This window comes from Akebia trifoliata, chromosome 7, assembly GCF_017979445.1.
Source record: "Akebia trifoliata isolate Shusen 1 chromosome 7, ASM1797944v1, whole genome shotgun sequence".
NCBI lineage: Eukaryota > Viridiplantae > Streptophyta > Magnoliopsida > Ranunculales > Lardizabalaceae > Akebia > Akebia trifoliata.
In genome coordinates this window covers 31,093,017-31,120,654 of record NC_141381.1, presented here as the reverse complement: position 1 = coordinate 31,120,654, position 27,638 = coordinate 31,093,017, and the positions used below count along the sequence as shown (strand labels likewise).

Here is a 27,638-nt window from a genome sequence, read left to right as displayed (position 1 = left end):
AAAGAGGATGCTCTTGCCGTAGGTACGAGCAAACTCTAGTTCCTTAAAATACACAACCATTTTACTAATTTCACCAGATAATCTCTTATTAGACTTTATATTAGTTAAGTGGATGAGAAAATTTGTAAAAATTTCATTAGCACTATTTGAATCATTCAAGAGATTCTTGAATAGTTCCATCAAATTGTTAACATTTTAGTTGGGAGGCATTGTATTTGTAACATTATAGATTTATAGTTCTTTGATCATTTTCTTATTTTGGATTGATCATCATGACCTTCTTCTTTAGTTGTATTTTTTCCCTTTGTCTATGTGTATATATATGGCACGCAACCGTAGGAGTTAAAATCAAATCATTTTCTACATGGCACGCAACCGAATGCATTTAATCTCCAATCAAAAAAGTGCCATATAGGCACTATGTGTTGCTATGGGAACGGGACACCACTTTCAAAATTTGAAGGAACTCTATTCGTTACAAGACATGTGGCATTTAGACTTTATTTCATGCCCTTACGTTTCTGTCGAATTTGAAATACGTCTTTGGAAATACCACATATAATCCAACGAAGAGGAAGAGGGTTTCTTCAAAATTTTGAAACGGACCCTTAATTTATTAAAAATCAAAGTTTTTCCCATTGATAAAAAATCTATGAGTCGTGATGATCTGATGCTCTCATCGTAGAATCGTAGATCATTTGCCTAGGGATACACAGGAAAAAGATTTATGATTTTACGTATCCCAAAGTGAATGATCTACGGTTTTGTAATAGAGGCGTATGTCAGAAAATCATAGTTAACTCAAAATCTATTTCCACACCAAAATTCTTTACACAACCCAACTTTTGATGTTTTTTGGCATTGGAGTGTAATAACAAAAATTGGTGCTCCAATAGAAGCTATTTTAATTAAATTGGTATTCTCTTAATCAGGTCTGGTGTTGAATCATCATCAGGAGAACCCGCGTCCTGCTTCAACGATGCAACCTAACAGAAACCCTAAACCTCCTCCTGGTTAATTCTCTGCAAAAAAAATAAAAATAAAAATACTCAAATGGGTTCTTTGAATCGAGTTTCAAAGACCCTTAAACAATCCAATTGCTCCTCTCTATCAGTTGAATCCTCTACATTTAGCCCCTTTTCAGCTATATTTGGTGGACACCCAATTTTGGATAGATTGAAGTGGTGTCGCGCCTTTTGTTCCAATTCTCGTCACATTAGCAGAGAAATTAACATTGATTTGAGTGAGTACCCTACTGAAAGGATTCGAAACTTTTCTATAATCGCCCATGTTGATCATGGGAAATCAACGCTCGCTGATCGGCTTTTGGAGCTCACAGGGACGATTAAAAGGGGACATGGTCAACCACAGTACCTCGACAAATTGCAGGTATAGCATTTCATTTGATTAGATCCGAGAGGAATTAGTTTTTTAAATTTTCCCTCCTAAAATGGTGGAAATTGAGTTTTGGTTTGTTTACTGTAGTGCCGTGAGTGATATTTTTTTTAGGTGTTGTGAATTCGGATGTTATTTAATTGGAAAAAATCAAATAAAGAAGAAAAATAGAAGAACCCATAGAGAACAAAGGCATAAAAATGTCAAATTAGAGATGATTAGTTTGTGTGCTTATCTATACGTGTCCACTTGCATCCTTATTGATGTGATGATAAGATACATAGTCGTTGAGAGAAACTTTTAAAATGCTCATAAAGTTAATGCAACTTTGAGCTCGTGGGTTAAAGTCTAGCTTACCCATAAAAAAAAAGTTTACATTGTGTTTTTTTTTTAGTGGTCTCAAGTGTTATTTTGATATTTCCAACTTAGTTATTAAGCATTTTAGAGCTTGTGATGGGCTTAGACCCATAGCTAAGTTGGTTTGACACATTGCAAAACAACTTGGAGGTTGTGGGTTCAAGTCTAGGTTACCCATCAATTTTTTTTTTAGAGCTTGTGATCTTTCATATTTTTGTGTTGATGTAACAATTGTTAGAGATGCGCATTTTTCTGTAATCGTTGTTGTTCTTGTCACTGTCTCATTTATATTTTTTCTTTTTAAAACTTTTATTTATGGATTTTGCCTCACTCACACTAGTAGCCTCTTTACAATGGTTTTGGAGTCTGATTGGATCATTAATGGACATTATAGATCAGGAATGAGTTCCATCTAATCCAGTCTTGAGATAACAGCTCTGTAGAGGTTCTACTAACTTGCACAGCGATCTTCTTGTTTAGTACACTTAGTTTATTTTAATTCATTTGGAATATATGACTTCGGTATCTTTCCAAAGTTGATTACCTTACATAAATGTCTTCTATAAACTTTTTCCTATATTTTAATTGCTATTTATAAGATGAAATTCTAATTAAGGAACATCTTATACTTTTAGGTAGAGAGAGAAAGAGGGATAACAGTTAAAGCTCAGACCGCAACTATGTTCCATAGGCACAACTTCGGTCACAATGTTACTGACACTCAAGACCCACCACGTTTTTTACTAAATCTAATTGACACGCCTGGTCATGTGGATTTCAGCTATGAAGTATCGAGGTCTCTTGCCGCTTGTCAAGGTGCCCTTTTGATTGTCGATGCTGCCCAAGGTGTTCAAGCACAAACAGTTGCTAACTTCTATCTTGCTTTTGAATCTAACCTGACAATAATTCCGATCATAAACAAAATTGACATACCAACCGCTGATCCAGATCGTGTTAAGGCTCAGCTGAAATCCATGTTTGATCTTGACCCTAACGATGCTCTTTTAACTTCCGCCAAAACCGGTCAAGGCCTTGAACATGTCCTTCCCGCTGTCATTGAGCGGATACCTCCTCCTCCCGGAAAAAGTAGTTCGCCTTTACGGATGCTTTTGTTGGATTCTTATTATGACGAATACAAAGGAGTAATCTGTCATGTTGCGGTTGTTGATGGAGTCTTGAACAAGGGGGATAAAATTTCATCTGTTGCTACAGGCCAAAGTTATGACATTTTGGATGTTGGGATCATGCATCCTGAACTCAAACCTACTGGAGTGCTTTTGACTGGACAAGTGGGTTATGTTGTCAGTGGCATGCGATCGACCAAAGAAGCACGTGTTGGTGATACTCTTTATCAGACTAAAAGCATTGTAGAGCCTCTTCCAGGTATTTCTTCTTTTATCTTTACTTCACTTAGTAATGCCATTCTCTTATCATGTCCAAAGTTTGTGTCTTATGAAAGATTTGTTCTTTCAATAGCTATTGGTGCCTTGTTGGTACTAATTTGTTAGCAATGTTTTCCTTTCTTTTCCACTTAAAATTTGTCCCTAGCTAATCTTTTACTGCACTTCAAAAAGCAATAAGTCAGGCTAGCCTGACTGACGAATTAAGATTCGAAATCTTTCTAAGGGCCGTGAGCTCACATTCTAGCACCTAAAAACATGATCTGATGCCACAGGGATGTAGAGGACACAATTTTAAGAACCTTGAAAAAGAAGAGAGTTAAATTTGGGAGTTCAGTAGCCATCCATTTTCAACACCCTGGATTTGTATCTGTATTCTTCCATGAAATCTAGAAGGTTGTGGTGTTGGATTGCCAATGTGGTAATCCATGTGGACCCAATGACCCTTAGTAAAGTCTTTTTCAAAAGCAATGAAGCACCAACATTGGTTTCTATGAAAAAGAGAAAATATATGATACCAGGATACTTCAATATGTCCTGCATACATGTATCTACACTAGTTAAGAATGACGTATGTAGCTGGATTCACTGCTTCTGCTCATTGCATTCTAAGAACGTGTATGAAATTTGTCCAATTTGTGTCGTTTGTTACCATGACTCAGTCATGGACTTAAATTTTGGATACAATAATTTTTTGTTGTTGCTGCTATGTATGTAAATTCAGTATTTACCAGTAGTTCACCTGATATACTTCCTTATTTGCTTGACTGGAACTTCTTTGTAGTGGTTATGTTCCATGCCTCATTTCATAGGAAACCTAAAAGTGACTCTATATCTATATTCAGGTTTCAAGCCTGTAAAGCATATGGTGTTTTCTGGGCTTTATCCAGCTGATGGGTCTGATTTCGACGCTCTTAACCATGCAATAGAGAGACTCACGTGCAATGACGCCAGTGTCTCTGTTACTAAAGAGAGTAGCACGGCACTTGGCCTGGGTTTCAGGTGTAAATAACTATCTATGAGGGACTTGTTTGTTTGTTATTTTAAGTAGGGGGCTTCGTCTATGTTTTGATATGACATTAATGAGGTTTGGGGTTTTGGTTTTTCAGTTGAATTTAGCTTCATCTGTAACAGTTTGGTTATGCTTATTATTATCTTCTTCTACAGGTGTGGTTTCTTAGGCTTACTTCACATGGATGTTTTTCATCAACGGCTTGAACAAGTAAGGATTCCATGCTCTTTATTACTTCCTTACCCATACAAACAAGTAAATATTTCTGATAAATCTCGTTTTAATATTATCAGGACTGGTGCTTGGTTGTATGGGATTGGGCTCCATAACATTGTGGTCCATTTTAGTAGATCTAGTTCAAAAGATTATCCTTTCCAAGGAAATATACAATCAACCAACATTTATCGAATTCGAAATAGAGTTAGACGAAATGGATTGATCCTTTTAGAACCAAGCAAGAGATCCATGAATCGGGATCTTAATGCACCTGAGACAATCTTTTGGATAGTTGAATATAATTCACCAAATAGTCCAGTGGAAAGTTTGTAAATTACATATTTGTGAATTGCGGACATTGTGTAAGGTTGTTAGTTGAACCTGGAGATATCCTATGTAGGACATCAAAATGTGGGTCCTGACTAAATTTATAGATGGTGATTAAATAAAATATACTTAAACCATAGATTTGCCCAATGATTGTTACAAGTAATTGAACTCATTATTTCTAGTGGAGCTCTCAATGCAGCGGGTGAATGTCACGTATAAGCAAAACCAGTTTGTCTTTATGACTTATAATCACCCTATTCCTTTCCATGTCTTGAACATATGACTTTGAGAACTATTTTTTGCTTATGCCTATAAAATCAAACAGAACTATTTTTTGCTCATCTTATTTGTAATATTATGGACTTACAGGAGTATGGAGCACATATCATTTCTACTATTCCAACTGTACCATATCTTTTCGAGTATTCAGATGGAAGGTAAGACAAGTTATATGGTGTCTCCATCTCCTTATGAATTTTTTTTTTTTTTTTGGCTTCAATTAATAGTATTTGTTGGTCCTTGGCTAGCAAAGTAATAGTTCAGAATCCTGCTGCACTGGCCTCAAATCCTGGAAAACGTGTAACAGCGTGTTGGGAACCAACCGTAAATGCTACCATTATTATCCCTAGTGAGTAAGCTCTGCTTGTCCCTTTCCACATCACATATTTATTTCTAGAAAACGTGCAAAGCTTTTTCATGAGCTCTTCATTGTCATTTTCTTGTAGATATGTGGGGGCCGTAATTACCCTTTGTTCTGAGCGGAGAGGAGAGCAACTGGAGTACTCATTTATTGACAGGTAATTTCCGAGTCAAGACAATTGATGTTGCTTCCTGTGAAGTGGTAAGCTGATGAAGGCGGAGTATTGATCCCAGGTCTGTGGTAACTATTCACAGACTTTACCATCTTACCAAGGTGGCACCTTCATAGAGTGATTGGTACCGAGTACTGATAGGCGTAATCACTGTCTATAAAATATTATTTGTTTAGCCTTCTGTGAACTGAACTATGGTTAGCATTTTTATTCTGTGAGTTTTGTTGTGCAGTCAGCGGGTTTTTATGAAGTATCGGCTGCCATTGAGGGAAATTGTTGTGGATTTCTATAATGAATTGAAGAGTATAACATCTGGATATGCATCGTTTGATTATGAAGATGCAGAGTAAGATCTCTCTCTCTCTCTCTGTGCGTGTGTGACATTGGTCAATCCCCCCCACCGCGACAACGAACAATCTCTCCCTCAAACGTTGGACAATCATTAAATCGACATAGACTCGGTCCAACTGTTTGGAGTTGCCTACACAAATCATCGAATTCTGTTCCACTATTCCCCTCTTTCTAGGGGCCAGATCAATAATGCCCTAGTATGAGCTTGAAACAACAAACACGATTCATGTACAAAAATTTGAAGTTTTACACCACGTACTAACCTGACATAGCCCTGCTTCCGGATTCGGAACTTGCAATGCAGCATAGAAAAGCTTGGCAGGTCACTCTTCATCCATAAAATATTGGCAACCACCAAAGATTAGTACCACCATTGGCAAGACTTCCACCATTGGGAAGACTCACATAATGAAGACATGGTTTTCCTTTGGTTATGAGTTGCATAATCACACTAGTAAGTAGATTTTATTTGGTATGACCTTGGGTTTCAGTGGACATGAAACCCTATGAATAAGATGTAACTCAGGTTTTTACATCAAAAGAATTGTCTAGCACAAAGCGACATTGTTTAGTTTTTCTAATGTTTAGTATGGAAAATTTTCTTTTATGTTCATTCCGAACCATTTACTGTTGAAGTTATCAGAAATTATTTGTTCCATAGAAAGCAGAAAGGCAATGGCTTGGAACTGTTCAAGAATGAATCTATATTGTCATATTTGCCCATTTTTTGACTTGTTTTTAAGTGCCACAGTGAAGAAAATATCAACATAACTTACTGTATTCCTTGATGGTTGTGGTTTAACAGTTATATAGCCTCTGATATGGTGAAGCTCGATATCCTCCTAAATTCGCAACCTGTAGATGCTATGGCAACCATTGTTCACAAACTGAAGGCACAACGGGTTGGTCGTGAACTAGTGGATAAGCTGAAGAAATTCATTGACAGGTTTAACATACCTAAGCTTATTCAGAGAGCATTCTTTAATTTCAGATTTCCAGTTAACTTACTACTGGATCCTTCCTTTTGCTAAGTCCTTAAATGTTTTCCCTTAACAGACAAATGTTTGAGATAACAATACAAGCTGCTATTGGATCGAAGATTATTGCCAGGGAGACGTAAGTCACTTAAAGTTTTCCTTTAGAGGAGGTTATCTTCCCTTGTCTCATTGTTTGTATATTTTCTTTCTTTAACATGAATGTTGGATCCCCTTCATTTGAAGCAGTTTCATTAGTTTTGTCTGTCTTTGTTTTGGCTTGTGTTTGACAGTATTTCAGCAATGAGGAAGAATGTTCTTGCAAAGTGCTATGGTGGGGATGTCACTCGGAAAAAGAAGCTGTTGGAGAAGCAGAAGGAAGGAAAGAAGCGCATGAAACGCGTGGGCTCTGTGGACATACCTCAGGAGGCTTTTCATGAGTTGTTAAAGGTCTCCTGAAGAAAGGTATTTGTAATTGATTAAAAAATTATTTATTTATTTATTTTGCAAAGGTGTACTGCAATGGAATATTTAAATTATTAGAATGGCAAGAAGTGTATTTTTTCTTTTATTGGAAAAGCATGGAATATTTTTCCCTACCAAAAATTGAGTTTAATCCTTCAGTAAAATCCTTTATCCTTGTCTTTTTTTTTTTTACTTCTTTTGATTCAAATCTCCATGCTTCCATTATTTCCATTGCAACATAAACTGAACTCTGATCAGGTCTAGTCTTCAACTGCATGGAGGGTTTCTCTGTTTCTCCTATTCATGGCCCTTGAAAGTGCAAATTTGGCTAAAAAATTGATTGCACAACTTGTCCAAGCCTAAAATGAGAGGAGGTTGGACTCCACTAAGCATCGTCAGTTATAGATCCCTGGTTACTTTAGATCACCAATAGCTATATATTCTTATTTTGGCTAGTGAGGTGTGATGCATCCGATACATGTTGATATATATTTCATTTATCTTCGATGGCGATAGCTGCCATTTTGAGAAAATTGCATGATGGGCAATATAAGATGACGGGTTTCAGATGACACCACAGTGGGTCTCATTCTTACACTGATATTCAAACACGTCAGTGTTCAAGAACTCTATGGAAGGAAGATTGTGAAGACAGTTCTGCGATAGAGTTGGGAGTTAAGTTAAAATGGGCTTTCATGATTTCATGTAGCTATTGCACTATTGCTCTTGCCCTTCTTCTGGACTTTCAACATGCCGCTGTGAATGATGGATGAATTGGTAAATAGGACAACATTTGGTATTTCAATGTCAGAAATTTGAATGAATCAAAGAATTACATTATCATCTCCATCTAACTTATATAACACATTATTGATCAAAAAACTTATATAACACATCTATCTTCACACTATATCTCTCTTCTAGACCAGTGTCGAACACTTCGAGGTGGAAGGATCAAACAAGGCAGGTAACAAGTACTTCCTTCCATTGGCACCGTGTGCATTATAGCTAGCACCACTGCTCGAGTCCACCAACACTTCCCCAGTGTAGCCCGGGTATGCCCCCTTACCATAAACCCCAGGACAAGCCGAAGCTGCCTCCAGAGGCGCCTCTGCCGATCCTTGAAAATAACCATTACCAAATGGGTTTGTCACTGTTCCGGCCAAGAGACTAGCAAGGTTAATGACCATACCATCAAGACCCACATCGTTGTTTGGCGCCGCCAAAGGTGGACCCTGGGGTCCATAAATAGGTTGGTGGAAGGGCCACGCGCATTGACCCGGACACTGAGTTTCCGAGTTACCCACCCAGATGTAAGCAAACTTGTAATTCCTGTTCTTATCCTGAGCACCCTTGAAAGTTGCAGAAGTAGAAGATGACCCATGGGTCCCGCATCTGCTGGAGCAGAACCCATCGACCAAAACATCAGAAGCAGTCAAAATGACATTAATGGCATTCTGCTGCTCACCTTTTGATGCCAACAGTACGATTTGCCCACTGGTGAGAGACTTCCCCAACGAGTAGCTTTCGTCGAGAATCTGCTTCCCCATTGTAACCACAAGAGAAGAAGGATTCGGTTTCTTGGAATTGAGATGATGATAGTATTTCTCAGTGGTTTTCCACCACTTGGAGACAGATGGTTGGTTTTGGGTATTGGAGTAGAAGGAGGTAAGAAAATCTGAGACAATGGCACGTTGAGAGGACTTGAAATTGCCGTACCAGATGAGATTGATGGCTATTTTGCCATGGAGAAGAGGACCATTGTGGTATTCTAAGAGGAGTGGCTGCTCTTGAACCAACTCAGTGAGTCTCCTTGATGCCAAGGAGAAATGGAGGAGAGAGAACAAGAAGAAGAGTTGCAGAGACACAGTAGAAACAAAGGAAGCCATATCAAATAGAGACTATGTAAGATTTTAAGTGGAGAGAAACTGAGATTGTTGTGTTTGAGATTTGAGAGGGTTAATGAGGTTTTTATATATAGTGGTTTAAGGTGGGAATTGGGTTGGAAGGGCCGAAGAAACAACGAGGAAAGAGAGGAGAGAGGGGTTGGGGAGTGAGTGGAAGAGCTCTAAGTTTACTTTCTCATTGTTTACAGCTAAGGTTCGCCATGCTTTTTTTCCTTTTTTAAAAGGCAGTGAGTCTACTCCAGCTTAGTTACAGTGGTGCAATAATCAATTCTGCTTTTTGCCTCGAAGGTTCGGATGCTGAATTTCGATTTGGAAAATGCTGAAGTAACATTCAAGTTGACATTGATTCTCACATTTCTGATGTGGATGTATGTATGTAACCATAGATGCTTTTCATCGAGATACGAGTGAAAAGCATTTATGGCTAAGCGTGCACCTCCACATCAGCAATGTGAGAATCGATATCAATTTTTAATGTTACTCCAGCATGACTCTTTCGATTTTGAATTCGCACAGAAAACATAAAATTTCCAACCTTGTTCATATGTTTAAGAAAGATTAATGATAAGGGACAACTACCTATCACTCACCGAAAAAACACAATTTTTCCCTCCAATGGATTCGAAGTATATCAAATCCTACCGAAATGCCCATATAAAAAATTCCTATCAAAGTTCAGTCGATTTCGCATAATCAACTGATTTTTCTTTAGAGATCCATCAAACGATCGTGTTTCGATCCATTTGTGGGGACATTATTTATTAAAATATGATTATTTTTTTTTACCATCATTTCGTATAATTAAACATTTTGATAGATGAAATTGAGTTTTTATCATTTATTTTCATCATCTTTTTAATTATTTTGCAAATAAACCATGTTAAAAATTGCTTTTATCTTTATCGTTTGTGTTAAAAGAACAAAATTCTTCTAAATTTCCAATATATTCAATAAATCAGGATCAAACTCATCAATATTATTTCAGTAGGTACATACTGAATGCATTTTTTCACATGGGATCCCCATGTAAAGAATTTTTTTGTATGTATCTACCGTATGATAGCATATATTTTCAGTATATTTCTATCGAATTTATAGTTCTTAGATCGATAGTTACATACAGAGCAATTCCTTGCACGAGATCCCATGTCATTACTGAACCTTTTTGAAAATGTTTGGTATGTATTTATCGAAAATTATTGAAAGATTTGGTAGACTACTGTTTGTTTTAAAATAAATCTGTAGGGTGAAACTAGTAGACAATTTTTTTTTTTTGCCACTTTCACCAACAAGTGCAAGTGAGTGAAAGTAGTAAGTAGGTGTAGTGAGCAAAAAAATATGTGTCAATAATAGCCCCCACCTAATGATTACCTGACTCGGAAAAGCCACTCGAAATTCATTCACATGCCAATGCCCTCATCTCATTCAGCAGTTTTTATTGTCTTTGTGAGCTTAGAAAAGCAAAATAAAATGGGCTTAGATGTGGGGGAAAAGATGGTTGCTAGGACTTTCAGGGTTATAGAACGTGGGTGCAACTTCCCTATAGATTCTCTCGAGTGTGTAGTAGACTAGGAAAGAAATGTTGGAAGGTAAGAAACATTTGAATGATAGATGACAAGGAAATTCCCTGATAGCTTAGATGATAATCAGCCGACATATCGTGCATTAACAGTGATAATCAGCTTGTCATGTGGATTAACCATGAATGAGGTGGAAAACCATGAGCTAAACAAAAAGCACATAAATCTTGAGACCAATCGATCATAAAAACCATTATGAATAAGAGGGACGTTTAATTTATTTTACGCCCATTTTCATATAAATAAACTACGACGACATCACAATATGAGAGCTCACAAAGTGATTATTGGTTCCAAATACATATGGAATCAATTATTCAACATTTCCTTCGCAGCAAATCCAAAGTAATTATCAAAGTGATTAGGTGGCTCAAAGATGAAGCAAGAAATCACATCTCTGAGTGTAATGACCCCAACAACGCCGCCATCCTCTTCAGTTACTACATAAATCCTGTGAACTTGTTTCGAAGCAAGAGTTTCTATCACGCCCCCCAAACTTGAATCAAGCTTACATGTTATGGGTGGAATGACTCTCCCACATTGCGTCGTTGAAACGATGGTATTCATGAAATCCATCACGGTAAGTTGCCTGCAAAGAAAAGTCAATATTTACATCGAAACAGAACAAATTAGTGAATCAACATGTCAATAAACGGCGAATATGGTGCAAGTAATAAATTCCCAAGTTTCCTTGGCGTCCAAATTCCGAAAGAACATCTATGGTCAAAAATATAAATCCTAGACGAATGACACGATAACTCCAACGATCCAATTGCTGAATCAATTGATGCCCATCATAATTTCTAAACGAAAGAAATTAAAAGTTCTTCATAAAATATTTAGATAAAATATGTCTCTTTCAACAATAATCAAATATCCGTACAAGTGGTGCAGATGGAGAGAGTAGAGTTAATGAGCATCTTCAATGTTCTCATTACAAAATATTACTTGTGACAGAAAAATACCTGAAATTTGAAAAAAGCTCAGGTTTGAGCAACAGAAACCTAATGTCTCTTATGCTTATGTTCCCAACAATCTTCTGCTCAGGGCCTTCCACAACTGGAAGGCCACCAATATGGTTGTCTTTCATGAGCTTGAACGCTTTGAGTATAAGTTCGTCACTCTTGATGCTAACAACCTGACCTCCACAAACATACAACAACTCTTTAAAATCTATCCATTTTGAATAGAAGGCCAAACAATTCGAGCCATGAGCTGATCTTTCTCAACACTCATTAATTATTTGGCTAAACATGGATTATGGGACTCTATAACAAATTCTTAGCAATCAATATTGTTGTCACCTTTCTATGTGATGCATGGTCTGTCCGATGGGGTTTGCAAAAAAGTAACAAAAAGTTCATATTGAAAATAAGTTGGACATAACATGAGAGATGCAGTACATAACAATTCTAATTATCCAAAACCCACCTCATTATAAGGCATGAAAGGAAGTCCAAAATCAGAAATTGGACGAGCTGCGATGCTATCGAACCAATCCCTTCCCTTGCACCCCTCAAGACCTTGTACTACTGCTGATTGAGTAATGAAGTTCTTAACAAAAGGATTGCCTGTTTCAATTACGGGTACATTCCTCAATCTATACTTAGAAAGCAACAATAACACACTCAGCATAGAACTATATGTTGCAACAGGAAGGAAAGGAGCCCAACGATAGGACTGTACGATTTGCCTCACCTGAAATAAGAGATAATATCAGTTACAATAAAGAATAGAAAGTTTCGTGGAAACTTAAACACCACACGAAAAAAAAAAAAACAAGGAAATTTTACAACCGGAAGTTGTTATACCATACACCTAGAAACCAGTGGATTCTATAAACATCAATCAAGTATGGAAAGAAGGGGTGCTCCCAGTGGGGTGGATCGAGTTGGGATGCCTTGCCAATGTTCACATAGGAGAGCTTTTTGGGAAAGAACTGATCCAATCAATGATCCTAACCTATGTTCCCTGGTTCACAAGGTTCAAATTTGGTTTGTGGTTCGCAACTCTGGAATAAACCCGGTTCGTAGGGGTTGGTAGAGATAATTCGATTCTTGATTGGCTTTGGTTCCCTAGACGGTTCACTTGTGCATATATATAATTCAAGTATACAAGTAAAAAGTTCAATTATAACGTTAAAAAAGATTAAGTCAAATAGAAATAAATTAATATAATAATCCAAATTCTAAATATAAACAATGAAAAAAAAAAAAAATTGGTTTGGTTCACTGAACCAAATTGTTCGGTTTGCGAACCCAACCAAAATTCGGTGGGTTTGTGGTTTGCTTATTTTACGAACCCAGTACGAACCGTACCGCATACTGGTTCGATTTGTATCGATTCATGGTTCGAACTAGTACCAACAAATTGGGTAACAAAGATCCTAACTATAATTGAATGCGGTCTATAACTAATTGATTGATCAGGACAACTTTTGATTGAGATCCACATGCCCTGACCCATTAAATAGAAGGTTCAACTCCCTCGATGTGTTCCATGTATACTGCAGAGGCATGTATGTGATTTATGGGATATTTTTTCAAATGCGTCTCTTCCATAACTGCCATGAAACACACAAAACAACCCAACAGGGGGGGGGGGGGGTGAATCTTTATATAAAAAGCTTACTTTGGTTGACTTAAAAGGTTCTTCTTGAAGGATAACTTTGTAGAAATCTTCTCCTAAGCGATCAGCGGCGGTTGGAGCATCCTTTCCCATCCCTTTATCTGCAGCTATACCACCAACGACAGCTGCACCTACAGCCGCGACAGTTAGCCCAACAACTGCTACAGGACCAGTTGCACCCAAGGCTAGTGCTCCAAGAGCACCAACAGCACCTGCACCCACACCAGCGGCTGTTGCGGTACTCGCCGATATAGCAACTGCCGCTAATTCTGCATTCTCAAGCACCCACAGAATTATTGCAGAATAGTCAATAATTCCTAGATATCTGTCCCTCCAATCCAAACTAGTTCCTGCACTCGGGTTTGTCACGGGAGCAGACATTATGTTACATTCAGATAGAATTTTAACTGCATCAGCAATAGTTGTGTCTGCTAAAATCTCGATTACTGCAAAGAAAATCAGAAATTAACCATCTTAAAAATCATCCAAATAAATTGAAACAGAATGGCATAACTTAGTACTAACATTCCCCCATAATCAACTATTAGAAATTATAAACACATACACATTATGCACATTCAAATTATATTAAATGTGAAAATCAACATTTAAATAAGATTGGTATCGTCACCTTTTCCTCCAGGAACCTCTGGGAAGGATGAAACTGGGATCTTTGCAAATGCAGTTGTTAGAGACTCCTGTAATGAATATGGTAACTTCTTCCTCAACTGAATGCTCTCAAAATAGGCATCACAGCTTGGAATCCTTGAAATATCATTAGCTTCTTGTGTTTGTGCCATATCTTTGAAAGATGGAAGAAAATGTAAAGATTAAAGTCAATATTCAGTCAAGAAATCGTACCAAAAATACATTTTAAATCATTACAATGTGTTGTGGCTAAGCCTTTGCCACGCTTGCAAATTCAGTTACTGAAATCAATCCTCCCAAAGAACCATTAGGCTAATTCCGACAACCAAGACCCTCAAGAGTGTGTGCAAAGTAGTGCAAGAAACAAGAAAGATTCACCAATAAATAACACACAACCACTGCACAATACGTGGTTTACTCACAATGGGCTACATTCATGAGCAAGTCGACAAGTAAAAATCCACTAATCAATATGAATTATAAGAATGGAGAACAATCCTTACCTTCCACACTCTGATGAGGCCCACCAAGTTCTTTGCACCCAACTTTAATAAGAAACCCAAACAAGTAACCCTACCTTTACACCCGTTGTCACAAATCCGCAACAACAATGTGATGACGAATTTAAGACATGGGACACCGTGTCTACTTGACATGCTTTAGTTGGAGTTTAAGACAACTCAGGCTCCTATCTAAGTCATGCACGCAACCCAATGTGCTTATTCTCTAACTAAATCTTGCCACAAAGACACTGTTTCGGATTGCGACTCTATTTTCTCACACTCTGATCTAGACAAAAGAAAAAGAACCCCTTCAAAGAAACACCCACACATATAGCCCCTTTTGTATCTTTTTATAAACTCATGAAAAACACATTCCTAAAACACTCCTACACAAATTAAGGTGATTAGTGTAGAAGCCCATGGGCCTAACTCATCCTCACAAAACAAGCTTTCAAGATGAGGATTGCCCCAGGTTTATAGATAGCTCAAGGTCTTGATACCTAGAAGATGTGGGATTACCGCTCACACTCCCCCTCATGTGTAACATGTCTTCTACATCACTGTGGTAATCCGCTCTGATACCATGTAGAAGCCCATTATCCTAATTCATCCTCACAAAACCTGCTTTTAAGGTGTGAATTGCTCCAGGTTTATACATAGCCCAAGGTCTTGATACCTAGAAGATGTGGGACTATTGCTCACAATTAGAAATCCATAAACAACTTCATGAAACAAAAGATGTGGTGATTTTATATAAAAAAACCCAACATAATATCAACAATTAAGGGAAGTCTGTGTTGTAAATTTTTCATGCAAGACAGATCATCATATGATATAGAAATGAGAACAAAAATACTTGACTGAACCATAGTTTGCAATTTTGTGGATGATACACACATTAAATTGCATTACAAAGAGATAAACAAAATTAAAAAATTAAAGCAAAACATGATCATCACATACCTTCTTGCTCGTGTTTCAGTCGATCCTGAGATCAGATCTCTCACTCTCTCTCGGCCTTTTTGAAAATCAGTTAAGCATTTCCTTTTATTTGTGTTCTCTAATTTCGCCAACTGTACATCTTGGACACCTGACAGAACTTGCTTACAACAGGTGGCAAATGCAGAAGTCGTGGGGATGTTGAATTGGTCTTTTCCAGCGATCCGATACGGTGTTCCTTTTGAGTTTAAATTAGGGGTGTAACTTGGTTTGGTTCAATTCGATAACCGAATCTAACCAAACTGATAGTTTTGAGGTGGTTTGATTCCGTTTAGAATAAGTTTTTTTTTTTTTTGATTGATAAGCTGTGGTTATAAAGGGCCCCACCCTAATATATTAAAAAAACAGGTTAATGCAAAAAAAGACAAACATTCAAATCCTCCAAGAGGATATTATACAACTCCACAGGAGCGTTTGAAGAATCAAAGAAATTTAAAATATCATAAGACGCACCCTTATGTAATAAATAAATATATAATAAATATTATGAATTATTTTAATTGTTTGGACATAGATTAATGATCTTTCATGGATAAACTAATGACTTTATATGGATAGATAAGTGATTTATTGTATGAAATTTTATTTTTATTATATGTTTGTTTTTTCATTAAAAAATATTACAATTTATAGAATATTGGTAACCAATAGAACTGAATCGAATCAAACTGACTTTAGTTCAATTTGGGTAGGTTTGGTTCCAATGGAATTTGGTTTGATTGTGGTTCTTATTTAGTAAACCAACCTATGTCGGTTTGGTTCCAATTTGATCTCAAACTGAACCAAGGCGCACCCCTAGTTTAAATCACTTGGGCTCCTAACCAAGTTGTGCATATAGCCCAATGGATATGTTCTCCCAATTTTTTTTTTCTTTGCCTACCCATAAGTTTACTTTTTAACATATAGGGCATCTTGCGATCAATTTAATGTTTGACAATCTCTTCCCGTATTTTTTAAAAGAATATAATTTGATGCTCTTTTTTGTACATTCCATTCACAGAATCATAGATCTATTGTTTCTGTGAAGGGAGTGTACAAAAAAAGAGCACTAGATTATCACCACTCTTTAGAAAAATGGTTATCTATTTTGTTTGAGTTATTCTCGAGTGACTTCAAAGATTTACCTCATTTAACATTTTTTTGATGTGGAGGTGCGCACAGAACCATAGATGCTTTACACTCGTATCTCGATGAATAACATCTATATAAGATGAAAAGCATCTATGTTTAGTAAACACCTCTATGTCAGTAAAGTACGAAATGACGTAAATCTTTGAGGTTACTTCAGCATTATTCATTTTGTTTGTCAGTTGCGATAAATTGACGCACTAAAACTAATGTGACGACTAACGTGATAGTGCAAAGAGCCATAGATCTTTTTCTTCTGGATACACAAGGAAAAAGGATTTATGATTCTGTGTGCATGCCACGTCAATCGCATCATCACCGCATCAGTTCATCTTATTGACTCAACTTTTTTTTTTATATACTATTTATGAAAAAAAAAGTGTCATATACCCATTTTGGTCTTTATCTATTGAATAATGACTAATGCACGTAGTTGAGTATGCGGTTGACGTGGCAAGGGCACATAACCGCACATCTTTTTCCTATGTATCCAAATGAAAATGATCTATGGTTCTATGACCTTACCACGTCAGCCACGTACTCAACCATGTACCTTGATCACTTGCATTCATCACGACTCTTATCTATTTTTACAAAACAGAAATACATTGTATGGGCATTAAATTGAAGTTACCTCTACTAAACAATTTTTTTAAGTCTATTCAAATAAGCTGAACTTTTTTCTTAAAAAATTGTCCATTAATTAGCTAAACTGACCTTTGTACCCTTATTTTCAATTTGAATTTATCTTTACATAATTTGCTAAAACAAGTATAAAAAATAAATACCACTACGATTATATGAGTATATATATAGGACTCTTGTAGTAAATATTTTAAAAACATGACTACCAATAGTTTGTCCTCATACAAGGCAGCGAGATGATGCATTGAATTAAGGTGTATCTAGATGCACTGAATCACGTTCACTAAGATTAGATTATAAAATTAAGGTAATTAATCAATTATGTAATTATTTTCTCTACTTAATAAAACCACACAGAGATCAACATGATCTGGATTTTCCGTCTATCATAAAAATTATCAGTCTTGGTACTTTTTCTTGAAGGTATTTGTGCAATGATGAACTCTTTAAACCCTAAAAGTGGGAGCTCCAAGTTCTTTCTAATAATGGAGATAAGATTCTTCGAGGATGTCAAAAACTTCTGGTATTCATCACAAAGGATATTTAATATTCTAGAGCCTTAAGACCTTGAACAACTTTGTTCAACAAATCCCAATCATTCAGAGACTTGACATTTATGTCCCGAAAACAATTGAGAAAACATGAAATTTTCAGATGTTGTAATCTCCGATTATAATCTTATTAAATAGAGAATAATTATAATCGGAAAATGATTACGTATAGTTACATAGCTAAGCTAACCTAACTACAACATCAATGTGATTCAATATGTATCTCAGTACATCTTAATATAATGCATTATAACTACCTTAACTACATCAAGATAACGATCCAATGCTTCGTTGTTCAACTTAATACGATACTCCATAATCTAATACTCTAATATGCCAAATTAAAATACTATATGCAAATGTAATTTCGATATTATATATCTACTAGAAAACCTCAATCAGTAAGAAAAATCCTCTTGAATGTTATAACTTGAGAAACACGTGCATTCCCCTATTTTAGTATTCTGGTCTCATGCCGTAGTCAATCCTTATCCATCTTATACACATATATAGCAAATAAATTATCTAAAAGAAACAAACACTTCTTCGACTTTCCTTGCTTGGCACCTTCATTATGAGCAATTATTTTCTTCATCATACCTCTTAGAAAGCCTAACAAAGATCAAACAAAACCTTAAGGGTCAAATATTCAACACCCATCAGCTGATATGGTTCTTTTTGTCAACAAAAGATGCAGAGGCACTCTTGATGGAAGAAAATAAGTAGTATTAATGAAGATGGGAGAGTCATTATGGTCCCTTGATGAGAATTCTAAGACGATCATATGTGTAGAAATGGCTCACTTCAATCCCCCACTTTTCTTTCCTTGAGGCCCAACTGTGCCACCCCCAACAATTGATGCAATGGCGGTTGCCACTACCGAACGAAAACTTGGGTCAGATGTTAAGGCCTTAGTAGCGGCAGCAACGGTATCCGTCAAAGACTGTTGGGGAGGAGTTATATTGTTCTTTTCCATGTAAGACTGATATATATGTTCTTGGGTTTGTCTTCCCAGATTTAAAGACCCCATTTGGTTTTTGTTGTCAGGCTGTGTCCCATAACTTAGGTATCCATTGCCCCAAGATATTGGTAGACTATTGGATCCAGAATAAGAAAAGTTGAAATTTGTTGAGGGATATCTTGGTGTCATCATAGAGAAATTCGATGAAGATAGCTGACTGAATTGGGATGCAGACGACGACGAAGAAAATGATGAGGGTGCGGTAAGATCTAGCGTGATTGTTGGGTGAGAAGGCAGAGATGAGATTGAAGAGTTGGGTAAGTAGAACTGACTCGATCTTGAATTATCTGGGAGACTGAAGTTCACTCCATGGAGATTGGCAGCAGTAGAGGTGGTAATTGAGGCTCCTATGGTTGGTTGAGAGCTTGACGAGCCGGACAATAGCATGCGGGCAGCTGCAGAGGTGGTGGAAGCCATGGCTGTGGCTGAAATGGGAAGTGGGTGGTTGTGGGTTCCTTCATAGGTGGTGTTCAAGATGGACGTGTCATCGTAACATCTTTGTACCTGAAATTAAAAGGCAAAAAATATATAGAGTGAGAGGAAGAGTTACACATTGATATTATGTAGAATGACACTTTAATATAAATTAATGACTTTGTAAGGAACTTTTGTAAGTAATGCTTTAAATCCAAACCATCTTGAGCAAAAATAGCATTGAAATGATCATAAAATCCTTTTTTTTAGCAAAAAAAATATATGTATGGAAATGGTAACATTTAAGATCTCATGAAGACGTTAGTATTATGCAACATTTTTTTTCCAATAATACTCTTGTTCATTTTTTTTTTTAGTAAAAAAAAAAAAAAAAAAAAGGAGTATGTTGATCTTTTATATAATAAATGTTTATATATATATATATATAGGGTCACGATCCGTAGATACATAAAGCTACTCATAAAACTACAATGTGTTTTGTCTTATATAGGCAAAAAAGTTTGGAATGGACTGATTTTTTGTGAGGATGAGGATATCATCCTCACAAAAAATCAGTAAATTTTGAAACTTTTAGTCCCATGTTTACAAGTTGAAGAATTTTGGATTGTCCACTTTTTGTAAACCTTTGATGGGGTTAGAAGTTTTAAAATGGACTTATTTTTTGGATGATCCCATCAGCATAAAGATCATCCTCACGAAAAATCAGCTCATTCTAAACCTTTTTGCCCATATAAGACCATACACGTTATAGCTTTATGAGTTTATGGATCCTGACTCATATATAAATGCCCTCGTCTCTCACATAATAAATGTTAAGGGTATTTAATTTTTACAATTAAATGTCTTATTACAATAAATGATCTGATAATTAATACAAACACGCATTTATTATTTAAAAGACTAACATATTTTTATTTGTTTTCACTAAAAAGAAACAAAATGAATATGGGTATTATTGAAAAAATAAAATATAGGAGAATGTTAACGTCCCTATAAGATCTTAGCATTCCCCATATATATATATATATATATATATATAGAGAGGAGAGAGAGAGAGAGAGAGAGGAGAGAGAGAGAGAGAGAGAGAGAGTGTTGTAGAGAATGTTAAGGTCACATGCTGTCTTAAACATTAGGCATTGAATGTACCAAGCTCTAGAATCAGATGTTTCATAGATAATTTTAGAATGTAATGGCATAATATTGTCATTATCGATTGGTATTTTTGTAAATATGAGTTTCAAAAAGTTATTTATGGAAGATGAAATTAGATCCACAATACTGTCACTATTTTTTTTCCATTAGAAGACAACCTGGGATAATTTTTTAGGTTTTTACATTTTCACAAAAATAAAATAAAAATGATTTTGGAGATTATTAACAAGAAACATCCAATTAATGCTTGCCATGAACAAATTTTTGATAGATTGATTTGAAGCCTATGAATCGTCTCTTTTAATTTCCACTCATTGTAAGATAACTTGATAATAGGAAAAAAAAAATATTTCTGTTACTCTTTTATGTTTCACTTTGTAATCTAGAGACATCAGTTACGATTTGAGTCATCGATGCTTTGTCCCAAAGAATTGGGATCGATGATACAAATCCTAATTATTTGGCCATCCAACTTTATCAGGAGTTGTATACTCCACCAAGGAATATGTCTTCACATTGATGTTGTGGAATTATAACTAAATGAAGAGGAGGCAATTAGGCTGATTCGAACTTTTTTAAATGAAAGGAGGCACTTTATTAGGGCTGCAACTCGGGTGGATCGGGCTGGGTTGGTGATCAACTGGTGCCCAACCAACACTTGACAAACACCTACCCGTACCTACACCCAACCCAACCTCAGGCATGAAATGCTCAACCCAAGTCGGATTGATTATGTAATTGGCTCATTCCTCATTAATATTAGATAAATTAGTAATGATAATGATTTATATAAAGATAAGTGGTAAAAAATATATAATTTATAATTATTAATCTTAAAAATATGTTTCAAAGTCTAAAATACCTGAAATTATAAGCAAATGTCAAGAAAAAAATGTTTTTGCCTAAACCTAACCCAAGTTTGGGCTGAACTCATCAGGTTCGGGTTTGGCCCGCCCAAGTTGCAGCCCTACAATTTATTTTGGAAGTAAAAGAGTTCTTATGTAAAATTTGGAAAACAAAATGAAAACTTAATTAGTACCTGCTTTCTCACTGGGCAGGCTGGTGCAAGTGTGCAACGATAATATGCTCGAGGGCAAGGATTTCCTTTCGCAATTTTCTGACCGTATTTCCTCCAATGACATCCGTCGTTCATCTGTATATAATCAAATTTGATATTTATTAATATAATCTTTGGGTGTTTAAAGACATAACTTTGTATTAATGTTTCATTGGAATTCAATAGATAGAAATATGAATCACAATATCACATTGATAAATTTATAAGAAATAAAACCTTCTTGTGCTATAAATTTAAGAGAGATTTATGAAAACATGATCAACTTTTGATGAATTTACGATTCCAGCTCACTGTTTATTGGTAATGATATCGGAGGTTTTATAGTGACAATCTCGCAGGCATGGGGAAAAACCAGCAAATTTGTCACTTTAAACCTACAATCTTGTCCCTTTGAGAAACCAGCGATATCGCACATTCAAGTTTTGGTAATTAAAATGAACAGTTAACGAAATCGTAAATTCATCAAATTCAGCTCACCAAATGGTAATTTACCCTTTAAGATTAAATTTAATATTTCATCCCATGCATGTCATATTTACTTATTAATTTGCATGAAAAACAAGATGATTGATACTTACTGTTGGGGTATCACATCTTGCTCTCACAGAAACCCTAGCTCTCTTCACATGAGTCTGTTGTGAAACTTCTTCGTCATCTCCACTTCTGATCGTCTTGAGAATTTTACTTGGTGGCCACTGCTCTCCGAGCTCTTCTTTCTTTGGTACATCAAAGCTATTTTTGGCACTTGGGTTCGATATAGGTTTCATTTGATCCATCTTTGATACTTCAAATTTGCAGTCCAACCCAAGAGATAGGCCTTCTTTCAATTCTTCATCCTCATTAGATTTGCTTGAGTTGCTATTATTTTCTTCTTTCTTTGGATCGCTTGAACTTCTTCCAAGGCTGAGGGAAATAAGTTCAGATTGTTCAACTTCTTCACGAGCAGGAGATGTATGTTTTGATTTCTTAGCTTCCTCTTGTCCAACAATGTCAAATAAGTGCATTTGTAGAGATTGGTGATCCTTCACAATTCGAGCTATAATCGTTTTCAATCTTTCATTTTCTTCTGTTGCTGCATTCCATTCGGCTTTGGCAGATTCAAGCTCATCCTCCTATAGATATGAACAATATAAAAGCCATTGAATTTAGTATTAATCTCTATATGGAAAAGAGAGAACAAAAGAAACTACTAACTTTCTAGTTTTGTTTATATAAAGTTCCTCTCCTAGCTAGAATTTGTTCAATAATTAAGCTACTTCTGTAGGGTTTTACCAGCAATTCCCTATATTGTGATCCAGTGTTGTTAGAGCATAAGAAATATTGTAATAATGTGCATGAGATCTGGTAAATCTCACACCATTGACACTATATATGGTTAGATTAGGAATATTCTATGCAAAGGTACACAAAATAAAATTTACTAGCTATTTCACTGTTTGACTGGCTTTGTTTAAACCCTAAAAAATGCTCATAAATAGACAAATCTAATAGCCTTCAAACTGTGACTTTAATGATTATCATCACAACGGCAATGTTGATCTCCAATAGTTAATTAGTATAAATAAACCTATTTTTTATGAACCAAGAGATTTTACTACCTGATCCACTTGGCTTGAACAAGCTTTTGGGTTGGGATCCATAGATGGTCCTTTTGTTGCAGTTACATTAGGCACCTGTGAACAAATCATAGTTAATTACAACACTTAAAAAAAAATTAAGAGAGAGAAGTCCTTAAATAGCTATTCCATAAAATTAGGGTTTTCCCCTCAATATATCTACTTAAAATTCTTGAAGTAGGGATTTCATGGATCTTGGATGAGCGTCTGGTGGGATCCATGGCAGAAAAGTTACAATTGGATCCCATCAAGTAAAATAAAAAAGCTGTATTTATGAAATTTTGTTGACCATGAGCTCAACAATATGGAGCCTTCAAGTCAATATTTATGTCATTGATTGTATATTTAAGGAGGAATTACTAATTGTTTATATGCATGAAAACATTTGCAGAATACAATTGATGTTGTAAGCCATGATGCCTATGTAAGGATCAGAAAACTATACTTTACAATCATTTTAAAATGAAAAAAAAAATCGATATCGTCGACAAAATTTTGAATTTTTCAAAGAAGAGAAACAAGCTTATTTGTTTCTCATAACTGTAAATTCTACTTCTTCTATTTTTTACCTGCTTGTTGATAATGTCCAAGTCCTTTTGGTTGGGTGAATTTGGCTTCAAATTATTATTGTCCTCATGGACCTGTCTTCCATATCCAACCTGAAATATATCAAATATGAGAAACCGATCATCCAAAACAAAATTCGATAATAACGAACCCAATATTAATCTAAAATATTTATGAAGAAATGAGCCAATTATCTCTCTTGTAGTTTAGAAAATCAAGATAATAAAGACTCAAGAATAATCTTGGGTTAATAATCAATATTTCGATCTGTAGTCATTAGTAAACATTAAATATGTAGAAAGTTCAAAAGAAAAATCTTAGATATCCCAACTTCAACAACAGACTATAAGTCTAGTCATTGATAAACATTAAATACATAGAATTAACTTCAGTAGAAAAAAGAAGGAAAATCTTAGACACATCCCAACTTCCATCAACAAATTAAAGACTATTCCTTACAAACTAATTACAAAGAATAAGCTTGGATTCATCTAGGTAATCTCAGTTTTTCAATCCAAATTTCAATACCCAGCTCATAAATCCAACAAAAAATGAAATTAGAAGGGATCTAGAAAATGAGCCTAAACCATGTTTCATCAACGGAAAAAAAAAAAAAAAAAAACAACATCTTGAACAATCTTTTGGGACAAAAACTTTTTTTTGTTGTTGAAAGAAGTGCAAACAAAGAAGGAAAATAGCTTCACCTCTTCAATATCTTCGTCACCATATGAGTTAAATCTCGTCTTTCCTTTTACTTCACCTTCAAAACCAGATCTTCTCAAGGCTCCCTCCATGGCTCAGAAGAAAAATATCCTTTTCTCTCTCTCTTCGTTTGTTTGCCTGACATCTCTTTTAATTTATACAAAGAGAGCCTTCCATTGTTGACTTTGTGTAAACAAATCCAAACCCTAGTTCTTCTTTCTGAGTCTCAGACAATTACAAACTCACACAAAAATGTCAACAGCCCAACTGTACTCAAAGAAGCAAAATAAACTCTCTTTTTATTTATTTATTATTATTCTTTTAAAGAGAAAGAAGGAAGAATTCAACTTCAACGTTCCAGATATATAGACCTTATTATTCTAAGAGAGAGAAAGAGAGAGAGAGAGAGTTTTAAGCCGCATTTATCGGCCCCCACCTCATACTACATCCGTTGAAATTATGTACATAGTAACGTCAGATGGCCACCGTTTCCCAGTCAAACCTCCGCCGTCATCGTCATATTCCGGTAACAATCTCTATAAAGACCAAATATTCGGGTCTCGCTGTCAGATTCCGGTCATCAAAACGCGTGTTTAACATTATCCAATGGAAAATTCTATGGGGACTATGTTTTTCACTGCGTTGACGTGATAGCCATAGATTTTTTTTCCTCGAGGTACGAGTCAAAGATTTTTAACTTCTCATTCGGGAAAAGAGTTTGATGCGAGCTCTTTGTATAACAATTTGCTGTTTCTTTACAACAGTAATTTTAACTTAAATGTCACTTGCAATGAATTCTTCTGGTGGAATACTTTTGGATCCACTAAATTAATAATAAGTGATTTTATGGACCCATAAGTCAACTTGATCGGTAATTTGTAGTTATTAGAAAATTTTATAATTCATTTATAGTCGTTTATTTTCTTTTTTTCGATAATCTAATCTAACATCTGTAAATCACTAATTAAATTCATTTCTTTTACATCTACATTAAGACATGAAATGCTTATAATGGGGTTAGAGGAATGGGTCACACAAGATATCTACTGGAGGACATCAAATTTTTTAGTTAAATGGAAAGAGTTAGGGTTGCAACTTGGGCATGTTGGGATCACACCCACACCATGCCTAACTTGAACCCAACCTAAGTCGGGTTAATTCATTTCTCATTAACATTAGGTAATATGGTATTGAATAGGATTTTTATAAAGATGAATGACATATAAAAGAATTTCAAATTTAAAATTATTTGTTCTAAATTTTTTTTTAAAGTTTTATTTACATAAAATTATAAGCAAATTAAAAAAAAAAAAAAAGAAGAATAAGAATATTAACTAAAATAATTATTTTTATTGTTAACCGCAATATTAAAAAAAAAAAAATTAAAGTTTTAATATAATCATTTATGATAAAAATATTAATAATGAATCAATTATTTATTGAGTTGGGGTTTTTTTTTTTTTTTTAATGCCGGAACCCAAGGTCGACTCAAGCTAACTATACCCAGACTTGATCCAAGGTCGGGTTCAACCCAATCGATTTGGGTTTGGCTTGTTGAAGTTGCAATCCTAGAAAAAATCATGCTGGAGTGACATTAAAATTAACATCATTATAGGCATGGAGGTGCACATAGAACCATAAATACTTTTCACGCATATCTCAATGAAAGACATCTATGACTCCCTACATACATCCACATGCACAAATGTAGGAGTTGATGCCAATTTTAATGTCACTACACCATCTTTGGACGAATCAATGTGATGGATGAGTCGCATCCCTTCTTGTTGCCACAAGATTACTGGATTAATAACTTTTGATCATCTTAATAATTTTTTAAAGATAGAAAATAAATATAGTTTTAAAATTCAAATATTAAAAATATATAAAAATTTTATTTATTTGACTTTGATAAGTCAACACACGGGACATATGAATCAGGTAAAGTTTTTATTGGGCGGATAGACGGCCACTTGCCTAAACAATGAAGGCGTGGACCTTGGTTATTTGATTCTGGAGTAGAATATCACCGTCACCGTCCCTTGTATACCACCGTCCATGCCATTGACATCGTTACCGACTTCATATAAAGTCTAAGGGAGATCCAGTACTTCAGGAGTTGATTTTTAAAGCCACTCGAGTCCCAACTCCCAACCCTTACAACTGTCACCCAACTTTTCAGGACCCATGCACAAAGAATTTGTTTGATTGTTGATTTCAAAGTATTGAATTTGTCACTATGAAAATAATTAGAAATTTAAAAAACATTTTCGGTATCCGTGTTTTCAAAGGCATATATATGTCTAAGTTCTCATAAGATTTTTGTTAGATAGGTTGCCTAATGCATCATTGATTAAGCATTTTGGATTTTACTTAAGAGTCTAGATGAATGCAAGTGGTAAATATTAGCGGCTGACTTGTCGAAGGCACAAAATCATAGATATTTTTCTTTGGGATACACAAGGAAAAAGATCTGTGATTCTGTGCTCTTGTTACATTAGTTGTGTACAGATTGCATATGATTTACTGTGCGAATTCATCATTGTCCTTTTACTTAAAGTGTTGTCTACTAATTTTTTTAAATTTTACTTAGGATATGTTTAATTACATGAAAAGTGACTTTCCATGAAATTTGAAATCCATAAAAAAAAAAATAGTGGTGGAAAATAGATAGGGATGGAAAAGTAAATTCTATTGTTTGATTTCATTTAGACAAAATCATGGAAAAAAAATATGAGGAAGAAAAAGAGGAGGATGAGGAGAGAGAGAGTGAGAGAGTGAGAGAGTGAGAGAGTGAGAGAGAGAGAGAGGGTGGCCAGCAATGGAAATGGAGATGGTGGTGATAGAGAGGGTGAATGTGATGGTGGCTATGGTGGTGAGGATGAAGTTAGAGTTTTGATTATGAGACGAAAAATAAGAGTGCATTTCATTTTTCCACCACTCATTTTTCCATGGGTAGTGGTGGGAAAATGAAATTCAGGTTTTGTGAGACTTTTGAAGGAGGGTGAAATATCACTTTTCATGTAAAAAATACAATCAAACACATGAAAATATAATTTTTCATGAAAAATGATTTTCCATCATATTTTTCATGTGCAATCATGCATTATTTTTGTCGATCCTTTTATAAACCTTGCTCCCAAATTGTTGGAACGTTGTCCCCTAA

The 27,638-nt window shown here is 35.4% G+C and overlaps 4 protein-coding genes across 7 annotated transcripts; 1 reads left to right on the top strand and 3 right to left on the bottom strand.

The window, feature by feature from the left end:
* The first annotated feature begins 939 nt into the window (after positions 1-939).
* Positions 940-7,476, top strand: LOC147399019 (Small GTP-binding protein). Of its 4 annotated transcripts, none has more exons than XM_086448402.1 (11): positions 940-1,389; positions 2,388-3,135; positions 3,998-4,154; positions 4,320-4,374; positions 5,080-5,147; positions 5,238-5,342; positions 5,436-5,507; positions 5,755-5,868; positions 6,679-6,819; positions 6,930-7,020; positions 7,141-7,279. In XM_086448402.1, exons 1-10 carry the CDS (start codon positions 1,054-1,056, stop codon positions 6,991-6,993), a joined length of 1,860 nt encoding a protein of 619 aa, XP_086304528.1. In that variant the 5' UTR covers positions 940-1,053; the 3' UTR covers positions 6,994-7,020; positions 7,141-7,279. The 4 variants fall into 4 exon arrangements, 3 of the variants coding, with proteins under 3 accessions (XP_086304528.1, XP_086304527.1, XP_086304529.1); XM_086448401.1 differs by having other exon boundaries at positions 941-1,389; positions 6,930-6,989; positions 7,141-7,476; XM_086448403.1 differs by having other exon boundaries at positions 1,147-1,389; positions 2,534-3,135; positions 6,930-6,989; positions 7,141-7,476.
* Positions 7,477-8,157: 681 nt separating this feature from the next.
* Positions 8,158-9,292, bottom strand: LOC147399018 (protein PHOSPHATE-INDUCED 1-like). The gene has a single exon (XM_086448405.1). The coding sequence runs from the start codon at positions 9,199-9,201 to the stop codon at positions 8,233-8,235; it is 969 nt and encodes a 322-aa protein (XP_086304531.1). The 5' UTR covers positions 9,202-9,292; the 3' UTR covers positions 8,158-8,232.
* Positions 9,293-10,978: 1,686 nt separating this feature from the next.
* Positions 10,979-15,784, bottom strand: LOC147399017 (Cystathionine beta-synthase (CBS) protein). Its single transcript, XM_086448404.1, has 6 exons — positions 15,542-15,784; positions 14,059-14,229; positions 13,431-13,873; positions 12,231-12,497; positions 11,765-11,937; positions 10,979-11,388 (listed from the first exon to the last, which is right to left on the bottom strand). The coding sequence occupies exons 2-6, from the start codon at positions 14,225-14,227 to the stop codon at positions 11,109-11,111; spliced, it is 1,332 nt and encodes a 443-aa protein (XP_086304530.1). The 5' UTR covers positions 14,228-14,229; positions 15,542-15,784; the 3' UTR covers positions 10,979-11,108.
* A 2,535-nt stretch (positions 15,785-18,319) lies between these two features.
* LOC147399016 (WRKY transcription factor 72A-like) lies at positions 18,320-24,766 on the bottom strand. The gene is made up of 6 exons (XM_086448400.1): positions 24,475-24,766; positions 23,773-23,862; positions 23,186-23,260; positions 22,166-22,699; positions 21,549-21,662; positions 18,320-19,426 (listed from the first exon to the last, which is right to left on the bottom strand). The coding sequence occupies exons 1-6, from the start codon at positions 24,562-24,564 to the stop codon at positions 18,701-18,703; spliced, it is 1,629 nt and encodes a 542-aa protein (XP_086304526.1). The 5' UTR covers positions 24,565-24,766; the 3' UTR covers positions 18,320-18,700.
* Between the last annotated feature and the right edge of the window lie 2,872 nt (positions 24,767-27,638).